Source organism: Taeniopygia guttata, chromosome 4, assembly GCF_048771995.1.
Source record: "Taeniopygia guttata chromosome 4, bTaeGut7.mat, whole genome shotgun sequence".
Classification (NCBI taxonomy): Eukaryota; Metazoa; Chordata; class Aves; order Passeriformes; family Estrildidae; genus Taeniopygia; species Taeniopygia guttata.
Genome location: NC_133028.1, coordinates 68,973,957 through 68,990,950, shown reverse-complemented (window position 1 = coordinate 68,990,950; position 16,994 = coordinate 68,973,957). Strand labels below are relative to the sequence as shown.

Below are 16,994 nucleotides of genomic sequence, written 5' to 3'. Positions count from 1 at the left end.
CGCGGCTCCGTGCGGTCGCTGGGAGAGGCGGGGGGGCTCGGGGCGGGGGACGGTCGGTAAAGTGGCGTTTAAAATACTGGCGAAGCGACGGCAAAAGGTGTTTATTTGAAAGTTAATTGTAAGTTAATTGTAAGTAAGACCTCGAGTTGTGCCGATCCTCGGCGAAAGTGTCATGGTCTCGCCTGTTCCTTGCGCATCCCGTGTCTCCCAGCCTGTGTGTGCTGGAGCGGAGCTCCCTGTGTTATCCCTGGTGATCCCTTATTTACTGCGCTGCAAAATGTAAACAGGGATTTGCCGTGGGCTTCATTTACTTCCTTAGGCCTTCCCCGGCACAGAGGCCAGCAGCACTGTCCTTTTCCTTGTCGTTTCCAGGCTGTGTCTGGCATTCCCACTGACAGCACAAGATGCCTCAAGTGCTAGGGAAGCTGAGCTGTTGTCTCACAGCTCCGTTTATTCCCTGAGAACTGGACAAGCTTTTGAGTGTTTAAATCCTTTTGTAACCTAAGTATTTTTTTAAATGGGTTTGTGGCTGTGTTACAATACTGTACAGCAAAGACCAGGAAAAGAATAAATACTTGGCATGCAAATCCTGGCACGGTGATGAGTGTCAGAATCTTGTTGCACCACCAGAGGTTGAAATGAAGAGATAAAAGCAAGAAGTTCAGAGCAAAGGCAAATTGTTTTCTTTAAACTCCTTCCAGAATCTGTAGTTATTGGCTGTTCAGACAGCGCACAAAGGAGGATTTCCTCCGGAGATAATAAGCACAGTGACATAAATCATCGAGAGAACATAGATTTTTTTTTTTCTATTCATTTTCCAGCAAATTAACTCTGAAGCAGTTCGCTAAAAATTCATCCATCTCAAGCTTTTTTTAACCCTTTCCCTAGTAACATATAAGACTGAAATGAAAGGCTATTTTTGGTGCAGCAGCTCCTCTATGCTCAGGGTGAATGAACTGTTTTTCAAATCCAAGCCTGTCATGTGTTGCTCCCTTTCATTTTTATTAATTTTTATCTTGAAACAGAATTGACTTTTAGAAAGTGTAGAGAAGGGCAAGTCCTGCTGGAATTTCATTTGGCTTTCACAATTCCATTCTAATTCTTTTGGGACTCGTTGCCTAAGAGTCAGTGTTTAAGAAGTCTGTGGCAGTTTTCCCAAATCCCAGTGGCAGTTTGTGGCAGTGACCACAACCAAGGAATTTAGTGGCACTGCTGGGAAGGAGATGGAGCATGAACTCCACGTGTTTGGGCCTCTTTTGCAGGGAGAGAGGCAAAGAGGCAATAGGGCTTCGTGCTGACAAGAAAGGCAAGGGTTAGATGGGATTTTAAAGGAAATCCTTCCCTGTGAGGCTGCGGAGGGCCTGTCACAGGTTACCCAGAGAAGCTGTGGCTGCCCCTGGATCCCTGCAAGTGTCCAAGGCCAGGTTGGACAGGGCTTGGAGCAGCCTGGGATAGGATTGGCAGGGGGTAGGACTGGAATGATCTTTAAGGTCCCTGCCAAGCAGGGATGCAAAGGTTACTGGTAATTTTCATACCCACCCAACTTAGGTGCACTCAAAGTTCAGCTCGGGGAGTTCAAATCTACGTGCACGCAGCAGCCTCAGTGCAAAGGGAAACTCACCATTGTGTCAGGCAGGTTGTGAGGCTACATTCAAATAGTTTGTAAAGCATTTGAATATCCCAAGGGGCTGCAAACATGCAAGCTTATAAAAATAACTTGCAAAAAAAAAAAACCAACAAAAAAACAGCTCAACTGCTTGGTTCCCTCTGTGACAGAGCAAGTCCAGCGATCCCTGTAGTTACCACTGTGTTTGTGCTTTGACTCCAGCCATTATGTAACTTAACTATATTTATTGCTAACCTGTGATCCTTCAAGTAGCAAGCAGGTGTTTGATCAGCCCAGAGGAGACAATATTGATGTTGGTTTAAAAAACAAAACCTTAAAAAAAAATAAGTAAGGGACACAGACTCTGAGGGTTTCTTGATTTTCCAGAAGCTGAAATGAAAAGTTAAACTCCATTTTCTTTGTGAGAGGGACAGTTTGCAAATGTGCAATGTTGGGGAAAGCAGCAGAAGGAAACAAGGAGAACCCTACAAACATGGTTTATGGTGAAATTACCTACTTTGCTCAGCTTCTAGGGAGTAAGTGCTTGTCAAGGAAAAATTACCAGCACAAAGGAACTCTCCCAGAGGAATTAAATGGGTTTAAGCACTGAACTATCTCGTCTCTGTGAAAACCAAACTATACAAAATCACTAGTAGTTTTTGGAAAACCTTCACCTTTTATTTGTGCAATTAATCAATCTGTGGAATGCTGATTTTCCAAGTAAGTTGTGTGGAAATCAGTATATCCAAATTATTAGGCTGTTCCACCTTATGAGTACATCAGCTGTGCTTGTTCCTACAGGCAATAATTAGCTGCCCTTTGGGGAAAAAAAATTTAAACCCCCTCCCAAAACTGGTATTCCTGAAGAATGTGGCAAAGGAAAAAAGGAAACTAGATGCAGGCTCCTTCATTTTTTGGAGCTTAAACACAGCTTTGCAGTGCAGCTGTTAAAGAAGGAAGATCTTAGGAACCACCAACAGTGGAATGACAGGAGTGTCAGCTCAAGTGGAGCATCTCCACAGTCTCCCAGGACTTTGTGTAGCTGTTGCCACCCTGCTCTTCCTACCAGCAGGAATTTAAATTATTTACTAGGAAAACAAGCCCTTCTCTGAGCTGCACAAGATTTTCTTCCTATCTGTTCCCAGCATAGAGCTCCTCAAAGCACCAGGATACAGTTCTGCTTTCATCTAGAACAGTGAAATACCTGCTCACATTTAGCAAATGAAGCACCTCTTTCACCTCACTCAGTGATTAATTCTGAGAGGGGAACTGCAGACACTAAATTAACCTTTTTACCTGATTTAGTTTTACTAAATAAACAGCCCCATAATGTAATTTTCTCAACCAGAGCTGCTGTTTTCTGCTGTTTGCTTTGCTCTTTGGAACGTGTTCTGTTCCAGCTCTATTTCATTCAACTTGGTGACAGTAATATCTTCAGACTGTCCCCTTCACCCTGGGGGTCCCACCAGTAAATCCGTCATTCTTCCCAGAAAATAGATTATTAATTGGAAACATGTGTCAGAACGTGCAAGAACACCAACAGCGACACGAATGTGCCTTCTCCTTAGCAGCATTCCCAGTTTTACCTTCTCAGTGTTGGCAGAGGGGTGTCATAGAATACAGCTTTTCTTCCATTTTTCCCTTCCAAAGCATAAAAATTCCGTGATATTTCTCAGTTTTTAAGAGGCAGTTCTTATTAATTTCCTGGCTGTGGCTACACTTTTCTGTAGAGATCAATATTTATAAGTGGATGTTTTGTGTCCTGGGGAGTTGATATCAGCACTGTAGGAGTTTATAACCTTACGAAAAGAGTAGTGTTGCTGTGATGGTTGTAGATGTGCCTTTCCCAATGGATAATTGGCACTTCTCTGTGTGGATTAGGATCACGTTGGCTGCCGGTGCATCTGAAAAAGTCTGAGTTATTTCTTCTGGCAACTAGCAAGAGTGTGTGAGTGAAACGTGCCTGGATGTGGAATATGGAGACAGAACTATGCTGGCAATGTTCCTGCAGCTGTTCTTTGGGAAACATCTGTGGGGCTGGGCGTGGAGGTCTGTGCATCTCTGTTCACCCCTCACAGAGCAGTTTGTCTGTGAAACAGAGGTGTGAATTACTGGGGAATAAGAGCAGCCCATGATGCCCCAATGGAGTGAAATGACTAAAGGTTGTCCTTTGAAAAGCAAGGGGGAAATGGAATATTCCTTACTGGCACAAGGATAAGGTCAGCAGACTCCACAAGACTTCCAGAATTCCAGCTGCCTGTTATTTCAGTAGGAACAACCGATCCACCGGACTGAAATTTTTCACATTTGCAGTTGGAAAAATCCTTCCATCTGTGATAGTCTGTGTTTGTATTGGCTGATAAAGAGAATTATATACTGGCTGATGCCATCTCATAATTAGTGATTATCCCTGTACAAAGTATAAAAGACATTGTCCCAAGATCTCAATTTTAGTAATAGACATACAAGAATTTAAGACAGCCTGGGAAAGGAGAGAAAGGAGTATTTTGTGAGATAATTAAGGGCTTCTCATCTTTTGTGGAAAAGGGAAGTGTTAAATTGGAAAATAAGTGTGAATTCATAAAATAAATTTACAATATGCAGTCCTTAGAGCTGAATGCTTCCTAGTAAATCATTTTACTCAGCAGTTGCCTAGTTCTACAGGCAGGAAGGTGACTGCCTTTATTTTTTTCCTTGGTTTAACTTTTAATGACTAATTTAAATTCCATTTATGCAGAATCCCTGTGATTTTGAAAACGCCTCCTGAAATTATGCAGAACCACCTTTCTAAAAAAAAAAAAAAAAAAAAAACCAACAAAACTTTCCAAAGCCTTAAGTACAACACTGCCTAGAATTATCCTGTCAATTAAATAAAAGAACCCACTTAAAGTAAGTGACAAAAATATACAGTGGATTAAATGCACCTTCCAGTAACAAATGGTTATTAAAGGAGGCCTCTGAGCCAACTGCTGGTTCTGTGGTCATGCTTGGACAAGCAGGAGGCTATTGAAACACACAGCTGCCTTTCAGACAATTTAACCTGCACTGAAGGCAGAGCATTGCCAGTTGATGGCATTCCCTGGGCTCCTGGAAAGTTCCCTGGAAGGTTCCCAGTGGGAGCAGGACTGGGGCTGCACCTCCAGCTGCTGCTCAGGTGCTGCCTGCAGAAAATGGGTATGTGCATCAGGAAATTGTATTTTATTAGGCCTGGAGATGCAGTGTAGGTTTCTGACAGTAGCTGGAGTGGGAGCCAGCCAGGACTAAGACAAAGGGTGGTACCTGCATCCACCCCCCACAGAAATCATGAATAATTGTAGTCACTGGGCAAGTTCTGAGTGTGTCACAGATCTGGAGTCTCTCCTGCTTCCTTCCTGATTCTCAGTGACCATAGAGTGAAGTTTGAACAAGGTGGGGCAGCTACAACCCATGAGCAACAAAACTGCAGGTGGTGTTGCTGTGGCCCTGGTGAAGTCACCAGGAGTGCCTTCCTTTGTGCTGTCTTTACGTGAGGGTTTGCACTGGGGGCAAGGCTCCTCCTTCATCTTCTCATGCCAGAGCCATTTCCAAACCTCATTTCCAAACCCTCCAAAACGAGATTTGATGATCCTAAAAAAATAGGTTGCACTGGACTTGTGCTGTGTTTGCTCCTGAGCGTTTTCTGGATCTTTCCAGCTCTGTGTGGAGAGAGGCCTCCATGACAACACAGGCAGAGCATTGGGTTCAGCACAGAGCAGCCTTTTCCTCCTGCTCTGCTGGTGTCAGGGATCGTGGAATTCTCTGGTTCCCAACACGGTATACATGGGCTTGCTCAGAGCCATGAAATAATAGGCAGGGGCCTGTCCCTGGTGTTATTTCTGGAACAGAATCCTTTTGTGTCAGTGAAAATTCTCAGTGAAGACTTGGAATTTCCTTCAAGAATCAGGGTTTTAGCGCTGCCTGCAATTTAGTTTTTAGCTGTGCTTTACAAGTTGTATGCAAGCTACTGGGAATTTTCTAAGAAAGAAACTGTTTCCCAGTAGATCTTTGGACTTCTCTCTTCTAGTAAATTCATCTTGGGAGTCTTGTCCCAGGATTGTGGTGCAGCTGTGCTGGTGTAGGGGTTCTTATATAAATAAAATAGCTGTTATTTTCAGTAAGCAAAGTATGTGCTATCAGTACATGGCAGATTTATTTAAATATAGCAGCAATTCTGTCCTAAACTTACTAAGTTTCCATTGGGTTTTGTCACCTCAAAATCTTTTCTGCTCTGAGTTTCCTGAGCAAATATGCTGGGCTTCTCTTTTTTGCCCCCTCCCTTCCTTATTCCAGCAGCTGCTTGGAACTTGGGGTGTGGTCTTTGGGAGAGGCACTGTCACTGCTCCTCTCTGGGTTTGTCCAGTGAATCTCTACCCTAACACCAACCTCCGTTTAATCTCTTATCAGGATGCCTTGCTCTCCTTTGGTCTCATAGGCAGCAAGCGATAAATCTGAATAAATTCATTTATTTATGAATGCTGAACTCGATTTCCAGGAGCACCAGGTGAGAGGTGTGGAATTACACTCCTCTGGGCAGGCAGGAGCTGGACCAGAGGGAACATCGCTCCCATGGCTACTGGAGGATCAAATGCCACTTTCCCTCAGGGGCTGCTGTCTGGGGAGCAAGGTTTAAACTCTGACAGATTTATGAATCATTTCATCTCCTAGACTTGTTCCTTCCCAAGGGCCTGGTGAGGGGAAGCCCATGCCAAGGTTTTGATTGCTTTTATCCCCAAGGCATTGATCCCATTGCTCTTGAAGCAACAGAATCTGTAAATAGTTTCTCGGTTTGTGTACACATGGAGCCTTGATAGGTGTTTTCTAATATGTGTATTTTGTATAAAAACACCACTCTGAGACTTCTGCCTTCCAGGTGTCAGCACTGCTGCTGTCCTCCATACCAGAATAATGGGGTATGGAGCATTATACGGGGCACTTGGATTAATTAGTGGCTGTAAATCGCGAGGAGCTCTTTGCATAAGTGGCTCAAGCAGCTGCTGTTCCAAGTGACCCCTGTTTTTCCTCCGTGGGTGTCCAGAGTGGGCAGACAATGCCTGTGCCTGGAGAGTTAATTACTCTGTGTCCCTTAATCACCACGGTTTGTAATCCTATGTGGAAATCCACATGCCACAGGGCCCAATCAACACCTCTGCATCATCCCCTGCCAGTCAATACACAGCTCTTAGCCATCCAGAACCATTCCTGAGGCGCTGCTTTGGGCATGCCTGGACAAGTTTTGCCGGGCCATACTGGAAGATAGCTTAGCAAGGTTGGTAACAATAATCCCTGTTTGAAAGGATGTGCATCTTTGGGCTCCCAAAGAATGTCAGGAAGGAATTGCTGCTCTGTAAAGCACAGCACGTTACAGTAGAGGTAAATTGTGTTTCCTCAGAATGCTGAAAACACTTCTCATTCTCTACCCCCCCCCCACATTCTCGCTTCCCCAAATCCCAAATAAATGCCACATTGAAAGAAAATTATTCCCTGCATAAGGGAAAAAATAGAAAACAACAATAGATTTTGTTCGCTGACCTCAACATGACTCCTCCTTTGCCCACAACACTCCATTGTTCTCCTAAGTCCAGACAGCACAAGGAGCAGACTCATGTCTCATGTTCCCTGTTCTTAATCCCAAAGCTGCAGTCCATCACTTATATTAAGGGTCCTTGGGGTTTGGTGTTTTGGTTTTTTTGGTTTTTTTCTCCTTGATCCGACTGAGCTGTTTTCAACAAGTGAGGAACAAGGATGAGAAAGGAATACCTCTCTCCTAACCTGGGAAATGAGCCATGCTCTGATAAGAGATTCCCCCCTTAGGCTACATGAGATATGAGGGATAATTTTTCAGAGTGTTCTATTAGGTTTAAATTAGTAAAGGGAAAGGAATGTATGTGTTCAAGCAGGTATCTGAACTGATACTTTTGGAGCTGTCAGGCTCTGTGCTTACAAAATGAACCCTTTTTGTCCTTTTAGGTAAACAGGAACGTGTGTTCCACTACGTGTTCTACAGGAGGAAGAACATCCCTGCTCCATCTCTGTGATAGCAAGATACACTTTGGAATGTGGGGAAGAAAAGAAGGGGATTTGAATACCGGAGACTGGAGCTGAGAGACTCATCCCGTAAACATTACCTGAACGATGTCACTTCATGGAGCTGGTTGGAAGTCGGTTCCATTAACAGCAATTGTTCAAACCGGAGCAGGTCCACGTCTAAAGCAGCTTTTATCCTCCCCAGAAATCAGTCAGCGTGCTGGTTCGGTCACTGTGTGATGGGAGGGATGGTCAGGTGTATCTGCTGATCCCTATGGGAACTGCAGCCCGCATCAGGAGCACCTCGAGGAAAAGTCGTGCGTGTTTACAGCAATATCGGAGTCCTTGGCATCAGAATAAATTTGAGGCCGTCATCACTGGCATTGCACACAGGGACTGTGCCTCGAAATAGAGCTTGGCAGAGCGCAGCACGGATGATGGCTCGGTGGAGAAGGCGGATTTACTTTTCCAGCCCGTGACATTTCATAAACATTTTCTGTTTGTTGAAGCTGTGGAACCTCACCAGGTCAAACCCAGCACTAATCTGCCAGAGCCGCCTCCCCAGACTTTTGTCTCTAGTGTGTACACACATCCAATTGCTGCAGTTTGGGTTTTGTCCCGGGACATTTATCCCTTTGTGTTTGTCCAGGAGCACGTTGGAACAGCCCCACAAATCCAGATGATGATTTATTTTGTTTTATCTAGTCCTGAGGACTCCATTAAGCTGAGGAACCCTTTGATGCAGCCTTTGACTTGGGGGGTTGATCCACCACCTCCTTCCTGACCCATTGGACCTTCGATTCATTCCACAGGAAGGGAAGTTTGGAAATGCACATCCCAAAACCACTGCAACACTGAGCTGTACAGAAATCTCAGTCTGAAGTAGGACACGGAGGGGTTTTAAATCCAGACGGGTTTTTGGAACCCTCAAGGAACAGCATGTGAGGACAGATACACACAGAGAATTTAACCCGTGGGGGCTGAGCATTCTCAGGCTGCTCCAGTCAGGTCAGCGTTCATCTTTATCCTGTATCGGGACACGGGAGGGCTGTGGGACGGGCGGTGTGGGGACAGGGGAGCGCTGAGGGACTGAGGGTCAGCGCCGCCACCCCCCCACCATCGCCTCAGGGCGTGCGCGCGCGGGCTCGTCACGGTTGCCAGGGCTCGGAGCACTGGGCGGGGCGGAGGCAGAACTCGTCTGGCCAATCAGAACAGACCCTGCCTCGGTCGGCGGCCAATCGCCGCCGGTAAACAACACGCCCTCCCGCACGAGGCGGGAAGGGGGCGGGGCGAGCGCCGCCGCCGGCCAATCAGCGGCTGGGAAACGCGGGCCAATCCGAGCGCGGGAGGGTTTGGGCGGTCTTTTCAAAACGGATGAGGCGCCGCTGGCGTCCCTTTAAAGGCGTGATGCGTCCCGCGCCGTGTCCCTCCGCGCGGCCTCCCCGCCCCGCCGCGGCAGCGCGCTGCCGCCCCGCTCCCCGCTGAGCTGGAGCTCCGCGGGTCGGCCGCGCCCTTCCCGGACCTCGGGGACCGCTCGGGGCACCTTCGTGTCTCATGTGTAGGGGTCGGACTATTTGACTTCCGTGCGCCGCCTCACCGGCGGGGATCGCTCCGCGCGGCATAACAGAAGCCGTGGGCGGGGACGCGGCGCCGCCATCTTGGAGCGGGGCCGGGGCCGGGGCGGAGGGGGAGCGGCTGGGGATGGTGCCGTGATAGTGCCGTGACTCCCCGCGGGGGTCCAGGCCGCCCTGCCTGGATGCGGGGACAGCGGCCGAGCCCACCCCCGTCCGCGCGGTGACGGGAGCCGGGCTCGCCTCCCCCTCCCCGAGCGGTGAGGGCCGCGGGGGGGGCCCGGTGTCCCCTTGGCCCCGGCCTGCGGGGCCCCTTTGTTTCCCTGCTGCGGAGGGGAAGGAGGCGAAGGGAAGGGAAGATGAGCAGCGAGGCGCTGTGGCTTTTCAAGCAGCTGAACCTCCATCTGGAGCTGGAGGGGCGGTTCCAGCCCCGAGAGAAGGGACTCAGCCTCATCGAGAGCGCCGCCGAGGTGGGTGAGGGCGTCGGGGGGTTCCTCAGGGCAGGAAGAAAATTTCAGAAATTTAAGAGAAAATTCCGGCTAATGGAATTTAATGTGCGTTAACTGCGGAAAGTTAATTATTTTCTCTGTGTGCGCCGCTTGCCTTTTGTTTTAATTCTATATTTGTCTGTAGATATTAACGCTACCTTATCCTGCTGTGACCTGCAGGGCAAGCAAAATATCTTGGCGTTTAGTGTTTATTGTTTAAAGTTAGAGCACAGGAGCCAGAGGCTGTGTATTGTTTCCGTCAGGGAAGCTTCCTGCCGCTGCAGGGGAGGTGGGATGTAGCAAACAAGGGAAGCTCCGGCTTTTCATTGGCGCTGTCTGGGGAAATGAACCCAGAACCGCTCAGTGCTGAGCAGCAAAATGTAAATAGACCATAAACATCTCCACGTTAACGACCAAAGTTCCTTACTGAGTTCGGGGCAGGCTTATTATGTGCCTTCGGGTGCTTGTGAGTTCTTTGAGAAGAGCCTTAATATTTAACAAAAAGAAAAAAAAATTCCTGAGATAAGTCTGCTTGTTGTGAAAGCAGAGCTGTTGCTTAAATATTGACACGCAAGGCAGAGAGCTGTGTGGTAATTTCTAAGGTCAGGAGTCACTGTGTGTGCCTGCAGTTGGTAACTTAAGTAAGTCTTAAATGTGTCTTAAAAGAAGCAAGGGGAGAGTAGGAAATGTGGTTGTGCTGGCTGTTGCACCAGTGAGACTCAGGACCTGGCTGTAATCCCTGAACCGTGGGTGTGATTTGAGTCCTAAGTGTCTGAATTTATTTTCTTTTCAATTCAAGTGCAATAAAGAAAAAATTGCTTCTGTTTGATCTAAATAAAAGACGATTTAGGGAGTGAGACACAGAGATTGCTGCTGCCACAGATTATTTCTGACTTTGCCTCTTCTGCCATAGAATGAAAACACTCTGTGTCCAAGACAAAGAAATGCCAAGGTGGAAGATCTTTGGAGTCTGACCAACTTCTTTGGATTTGCAACTGAAACGTTTGTTTTGGCTGTCAACATTCTGGACAGATTCTTGGCTCTTATGAAGGTATAAGTGTGGCTGTTGATTCAGTAGCAGCTCTGAGGTCTCCTTTGTGAACCTGGAGTTGAGTGCAGTTCCTTTTACCTCTAAAGACAAGTATCAGCTTGATTTACTTCCTCTCATAAATCTGTAACCATCACCATGTCTGAGAAAGGAGGAATTAAGGGAAACAAACCAATAAGAGTTAGAGGCTGTCTCTGGGTACTCTGCTAAGGCTTAGCTTAGTCTTGGGATGGACACCAAGTAATCATTTCCTGGTTGTTTTTATCGTGTTTGTGCTGCTTTAAGGCAGGAAGCTTGGACTGAAACCAGCTCCTCATTATTAGATGAGCAGAAAAAACGAGGTTGCATCAGTTCTCTGGTCTGACTGGCCTTGAAGTGGCACAAAATGTACAGTGGTAGAGGGGAGAGAAGAGCAGGGGCAGGAACAAGCTATGGTAGGATGGGGCTGCCCGGAACAGGCTCAGACTGGATTTGTGTGGGCTGTGAGCGAGCACTGCTGCTCGGAGGAGCAGGGAATTGCAGTTCCCACCGCGATTTATTTGTGTCCTGGTGAGGAACAACCTGAGGAGAGGCTGTTCAGCTGTGGGACTTCACTTCCTCAGCTCCAGCGGCTCGGTGCTGCCTTGTGGGCTCTGCCAGCTGGGGTTTGCTCCAGCTGAAGTGCTTGTGGCTGGGGGACGTGTAGGAGCTGGCCAACACCAGGTTTGGTGGAGATCAGCAAGTCTTAGAGCTGTGGGTGTTCCAAACACGTTGGTGCTGAAACCCAGTGTTGCTGGGGGGGTGCATTCATGGTGCTTGCTCTGGTTTTTAGGTGAAACCGAAGCATTTGTCTTGCATTGGAGTTTGCTGCATCCAGCTGGCCGCCCGTGTCGTGGAGGAGGAATGCAATATTCCATCTGCTCACGAGATCATCCGGATCAGCCAATGTAAATGCACTGTGTCCGACCTGAAACGGATGGAAAAGATAATTTCAGAAAAGTTGCACTTTGAATTTAAAGCTACTACTGCCTTAACCTTCTTGCACTTGTACCATAATATTTTACTCTGTCATACCTCAGAAAGGTGAGTTGGTGGTGTTTGCTGAGCCCTTTTAAATCCCCTCTGCAGTGATTTCAGCCTTGGCTGTAGAGGAGGCAGCTCCTCAGCTTTTGCTTCCTGGCTTCTTGTTCATGCAAACCCTTCTTCTCTTGGATGTCTCACAGGAAAGAAATATTGAATCTGGACAAGTTGGAAGCACAGCTAAAGGCTTGCAACTGCCGTCTAGTCTTCTCGAAAGCAAAAGTGAGTAGAAGCAGTTGTTTGTAGCTGCTGAGTAGGTTTGTGATGGCTGTGGTGCTGAGTGCTGTTTTTTGGTCCTTTCAGCCATCTGTCCTGGCCTTGTGCCTTCTCACTCTGGAAGTTCAGATGCTGAAATCTGTTGAGCTATTGGAGATCCTTCTGCGTGTTCAAAAGCATTCAAAGGTGCGTATTTTCACTGGATTGGTTTTCCAGTGGTTTGGACTGGCGCTGTTAATGATGGGTGATGTTACATTTAGGGGTCCCTTAAATGCATCCCTAAATGTGTCCTTACAGGTTCTGTTTGGCTGAAAGAAGCAGTTTAAAAATAATGTATTTTAAATGTATAAAATCAGAGGAACTGCTGACCCAGTGTGTATACAATGCACACTTTAACAGGCAGCTGATTGAACTTGTACAGTTCTGGCTGTGTGCTCTGCAGAAACTTCCAGTCTGTTCTGGGACGGCTGGGCTGGTTATTCCCTTTTGCCTGAATAATTAAACCTGAGGGAATGGCTGGAGCTGTGTCAGGGGAGGGTTAGGCTGGATATCAGGAAAAGGTTCTTTCTCCAGATGGAGGTCAGGCACTGAACAGACTCCCTAGGGAATGGAGACAACAAGAGCCTGGCATAGCTCAAGGAGCATTTAGACAATGCCCTCAGGTACAGGGTGAAATGGGTTGAATTGTCCTATGCAGGGGCAGGAGTTGAACTCCATGATGTTTGGGTGCTTGTGGATCCCTTCCAGCTCAGGATATCCTATGAACTAAAATAGGATTAGTAGCCTCTAGCTGCACGCTGCCTCCATTCATGGCCTAGAAGCAGCTTGTCACTCTTACAGTCAGATTGAATGACCTCAGTTTCTTAAGGAATGGAAGTAGTTCCTTAAAGTACAGTATTATTCTATTTGAAAATGGTGGGTTTAAGTTTTTTCTTCTATTTTAAAGCAGTTTAAAAATCTTCACTTCCATTTGAAAATGGAATTTTAAAAATTTTTTATTCCATTTTAAAATAGAATAACCTTGGTTTCTTTTCTCCTTTGGAAGTGATAAAAAAAAATGGTAACAAGGACTGACAGGCAAACTGTCAACCTAGCTCCACAGGGACTTGCCTGGAAGGTGTGTAGGAGTTGGTATTTCACCTTTAAAAGCAACTTTGACAAAGGTATCATAGTTATGACTCACTTCTGTCTTGTCCTGATGTTTTTTCCAGGTCTTTCCCAAGAAGGTAAAATGGAGGGAGGAATTACGCTTAGAGCCTGTGTGTTACGGACTAACTAACTTCTGGGGTTTTTGGTGTTTTTTTCAGATAAGTGATAGTGACCTACTTTACTGGAGGGAACTGGTCTCTAAATGCCTGGCAGATTATTCTTCTCCTGAATGCTGCAAGCCTGATCACAAAAAACTAGTTTGGATTGTTTCGAGGCGTACAGCCCAAAACCTACAAAACAGTTACTACAGTGTTCCCGAGTTGCCTACGATCCCAGAGGGTGGATGTTTCAATGGAAGTGAGAGGTTGGTAGCACTCAGCTGCTTAATTTGTTGGGAATTCTCCTTTTCCTCTAGTGGTCATGGCAACGCTGTATAACTATGGCTTAATTGCTGCCACTTGGGGGAAAAGTGCTAGCTCTTAGAATATTGCTGGGCTTGGAATATGCCTTCAGCACATGGAGAGAAGGGGGAAGTGTCATTGTGGTGTTCCAAGGTACTTAGCTGGGTAGGGGGGAGGCGCTGTTGGTTTTAAGAAAGGCTTGCAAAGGTTTTCAGTCTCCTGAAGGAATCCATGCTTGCTGTCTGGAAAACTGGCTTCTTGATTGCTAGGATGTTGTTGGCATCAGGAGAACTGTGCTTTGTTAGGATTTCAGCTTTAGGAGCCTTAAGGAGCTTTAGGCTGAGGAGCATTTAGATGCGGGATGTTGCTTCTAGCAGCAGAAAAGTGTGTGAGAAACCCCAGGATTGAGGAGTACTTTGCCACTTTGAAAGGGTTGTGCTTTGCTAAAATTACCTTTCCCACTGTTCCTTCTAGTGAAGACTCCTGTGAAGACATGAGCAGCGGGGAAGAAAGCCTTAGCAGTTCTCCTCCGAGTGATCTGGAAGGCACCTTCTTCTTTGAACTCAAACCTAAACCCAAGTGGCAAACTCTCAGCTGTCGGTCTTAGCCCTGAGTCTGGATTGTATTAGGCTGAAGTTTTGAATGCACCATAGAGTTTTTTGGCAATAATAAATGAGATGGTTATCTGTAAACTGTATTAAGGCAAAACTTGCCTGTGGTATATCAATGCTTTGGATGCCTGCCTTGGTTTTTTTCTTGTTGTAACTTTAAGGAATGAAAAAAAAGTTTTTTCAGGTCCCCAGATCAGCAAAAAAAAAAAGAAAAAAAAAAAGTTGTTGTACAGTTCTGTTGTCAACAGCCATGAATGTAGTTCTGTACCTGGTGGTCCAAAATCCTCAGCAGCTCAACACCTGAGTTGATCTCAGGGTCTGCCTGAGAAGCATGGAGCAAGAGTGAGCAGCTTTCCTGAGATTTAAATGGGAAGCACTTGGTTAATGGAAGAAACTTGCTCCGTGGGTTCAGTGCAGCAAAGGAGAGAAGCCTGAGAGGAGCTGTGCAGTTGTCCTGGGATCTTCTCAGGATTCCACATGACAGAATCCCAAGCTTGGCTTGATTTCAGTGCTGACCCTGCTTGGAGCAGGAGTTTGGACTGCAGTCCCTCTCGAGGGCACCTCCACTCCTTAGTGTTCTGGGATTAGATCCAAGTGGCTGGGTGGGTTACATGGAGCATGTATGTGTGTATATAGTGCCAGGCTGGAATGATTTACTCTCCAAAGGGCCCAACACTGAAACTGCTTTTCCTTTTCAGCAGGGTCTTGAGTTGTGTACTCCAAGTAGCAATTTTTGAAGCTTGGCTTTTATAAACTTCAGGGATTCCTATTTCACACCAGGAGTATGTGTGGTAAGCAGGAGGTTTCTAGTCAATATGGTTTTCACTTTGAGATAGTAAAAATTGTGTGGCCAGGAGTAATTCCATGTTTTCTTTAGTACAGATGTTTTTACACTGAAATTCATATTGTATACTTCAGTGTGTTTCAAATCTTAACGTGTCAATCCATGCTATTAGCTTAGACTTCTTAACTTGGTAAACCTTGCTAAGTCTACATTCCTTTGAATATTTAACCCTTGTAGTTGTTTTTCAGTATATTCATGTTATTGACTGAGTCATAATCAGACTTGTTTGCATGCTGATGTAAAGCAGTTAGTGCAGGAGAAGTTGAAATGACGCAGTAAAATATCAGGTAAATGTGATGGTGAAGTTGTTAATGTAATGGTTTTTCTTCTTAACTTTGTTATCAAAGCACAAATTCCAGTCTAATTGTGTTTCTCCCTGGTGAGGACATGGCTAAAGGGGACTAAAGTAGCTCAGAGTAACGGTGTGAGGTGTGGTGGTGCCAAAGTAGAAATGAAGGAGCAAACAAGCTAAAAGCTTGTTTGGTAGGTGCCAGCGTTGCTTTAGAAAGGTAAGAGTGATGCTGTAAGTCCATAACTGTTATGTGGTTTCAGTTTTCTAAAAACACACAAAAGTTTACAAAAAGTGTATATGAAAATGTAAATTAAAAAAAATGTACAGAAAAAAAATTTAAAACAAAAAATGAGCAGAAAATACTGTATTTTTTTACATTGTATGTAACTTTTTGTAGGTCTGTGGCATGTAGATAGTTATTTATTGTGTACTCTGTATGATACAAATACTGTACCTCTGAAGACTTCTTGCTGCAAGTCTCTGCTCACTTCAGGAGTGCTTGGGTAAGGAACCTACTGAGTCTTGTTTCAGTTGAGAACAAAAATAAACCAAGTGCTGTATTTGTTACCTGCTGTGAGTGGCAGTCAGTTCCTTGAAGCTTTTGGCTTCCTTTTTACTTTTGTGCTGTGCCGGGTGTGTGATCCCACAGCTGGGTTCCAGCTTTCCCAGGAGTTGTAGCAAGAAAAAGGGGAGACTGCACAGTGCTGGATGGGAATTTCACCTCAGCTTTGCTCCTGCCAGTGTGAGAAGCTGGGGCGAGGTATCCTGTGCTCGTTGTGAGCAATGTGCTTGGCATGTTTGCACATCCAGAGCTCCTGCTAGGGGGTTAAGGGTGATTCCAGCTGGATTCCTCTGAGTTCTGCAGGAATTATCCTTGCTGCTGGTGTTGGTGGTGAAACCTGGCCTCAGGACATGCCTTCGTCTTGTCAGTCCAGAACACCTGAGGGAACTCATCAAAGGCACACTGGAGCTCGTGTCCTGCATGCAGATCCCTTCTGGCTGCCAACTCCTGCAGACCTCCGAGAGCCCACAAGGGGCTGGGGCTGCTCCTGCCAGGGCCTGGCTGGGAGCTGGCAGAGCAGAGGCTGCTGCTGTCTGCTGCCAGTGCTTGGAACACACCGATCACCTTCAGCTGCCCCTTTCGAGGCGCAGCACCCTCCTGGCTCGGGAGTCACTGCGTGGGTGAGCTCGGGGCAGGGTGGAAAGCCATGGGCCGTGTCCTGGGCTTGCACAGCTTGAGAGGTTTAATGAAGCTTGAGGTGTGCCATCCAGCCCCTTTCAAGTCTGTTCCACAGAGAGAAATGGGCTTCAGAGAATGTTGTAGGGCTCACTACTGCGGTTGGAATGATGCAGGCTCAGCTTTGATTCTGCCAGGTCAGGTGGCTGTGGATCCCCCTGAGGAGGTTTGCCTGGTTTCCCCCAAAGAACAACGGGGATTTTGGTGGTTGGCTTGTTTGTAGTAGCAGAGGTGTGCCTGGCTTTTAAATTCTGTTTGGGGCTTGCCCATACCACTTGGTGGAACTTGGAAGGCTTGTGGTCTGCAGGGGTTTAAATGTATTCTCATTTTCATAACTGCTCTGTCAGTAAGACTGGTTTGAGTGGGGGCTGAAAGGCAGTGGTTTTGTGGGGAAGCCATACCCTGAAACAACTCCTAGCTGTGTCCAGTT

At 46.5% G+C, this 16,994-nt stretch overlaps 1 protein-coding gene and 1 long non-coding RNA gene across 3 annotated transcripts; one reads left to right on the top strand and one right to left on the bottom strand.

Annotated features, from left to right (window-relative positions):
* Nucleotides 1-86: 86 nt before the first annotated feature.
* On the bottom strand, nucleotides 87-8,706 carry LOC140684016 (uncharacterized). Its single transcript, XR_012055826.1, has 2 exons — nucleotides 7,750-8,706; nucleotides 87-270 (listed from the first exon to the last, which is right to left on the bottom strand). It is a non-coding gene; the product is annotated as an uncharacterized lncRNA (long non-coding RNA).
* Nucleotides 8,707-9,275: 569 nt separating this feature from the next.
* Nucleotides 9,276-15,894, top strand: CCNG2 (cyclin G2). 2 transcript variants are annotated; one of them, XM_002195686.7, is made up of 7 exons: nucleotides 9,276-9,689; nucleotides 10,621-10,758; nucleotides 11,567-11,817; nucleotides 11,958-12,036; nucleotides 12,118-12,216; nucleotides 13,338-13,543; nucleotides 14,055-15,894. In XM_002195686.7, the coding sequence occupies exons 1-7, from the start codon at nucleotides 9,579-9,581 to the stop codon at nucleotides 14,185-14,187; spliced, it is 1,017 nt and encodes a 338-aa protein (XP_002195722.1). In that variant the 5' UTR covers nucleotides 9,276-9,578; the 3' UTR covers nucleotides 14,188-15,894. The 2 variants fall into 2 exon arrangements, with proteins under 2 accessions (XP_002195722.1, XP_072785000.1); XM_072928899.1 differs by lacking the exons at nucleotides 9,276-9,689; nucleotides 10,621-10,758 and adding an exon at nucleotides 11,286-11,304.
* The last annotated feature ends 1,100 nt before the right edge of the window (nucleotides 15,895-16,994 follow it).

What these genes read in the sequence shown, in the direction of transcription:
- CCNG2 (XM_002195686.7), top strand. Translation starts at nt 9,579, where the DNA reads ATGAGCAGCGAGGCGCTGTGGCTTTTCAAGCAGCTGAACCTCCATCTG. An exon ending in TCATCGAGAGCGCCGCCGAG is followed by an intron (nt 9,690 to 10,620) that starts GTGGGTGAGGGC and finishes CTTCTGCCATAG; the next exon opens with AATGAAAACACTCTGTGTCC. An exon ending in TGTTTCAATGGAAGTGAGAG is followed by an intron (nt 13,544 to 14,054) that starts GTTGGTAGCACT and finishes TGTTCCTTCTAG; the next exon opens with TGAAGACTCCTGTGAAGACA.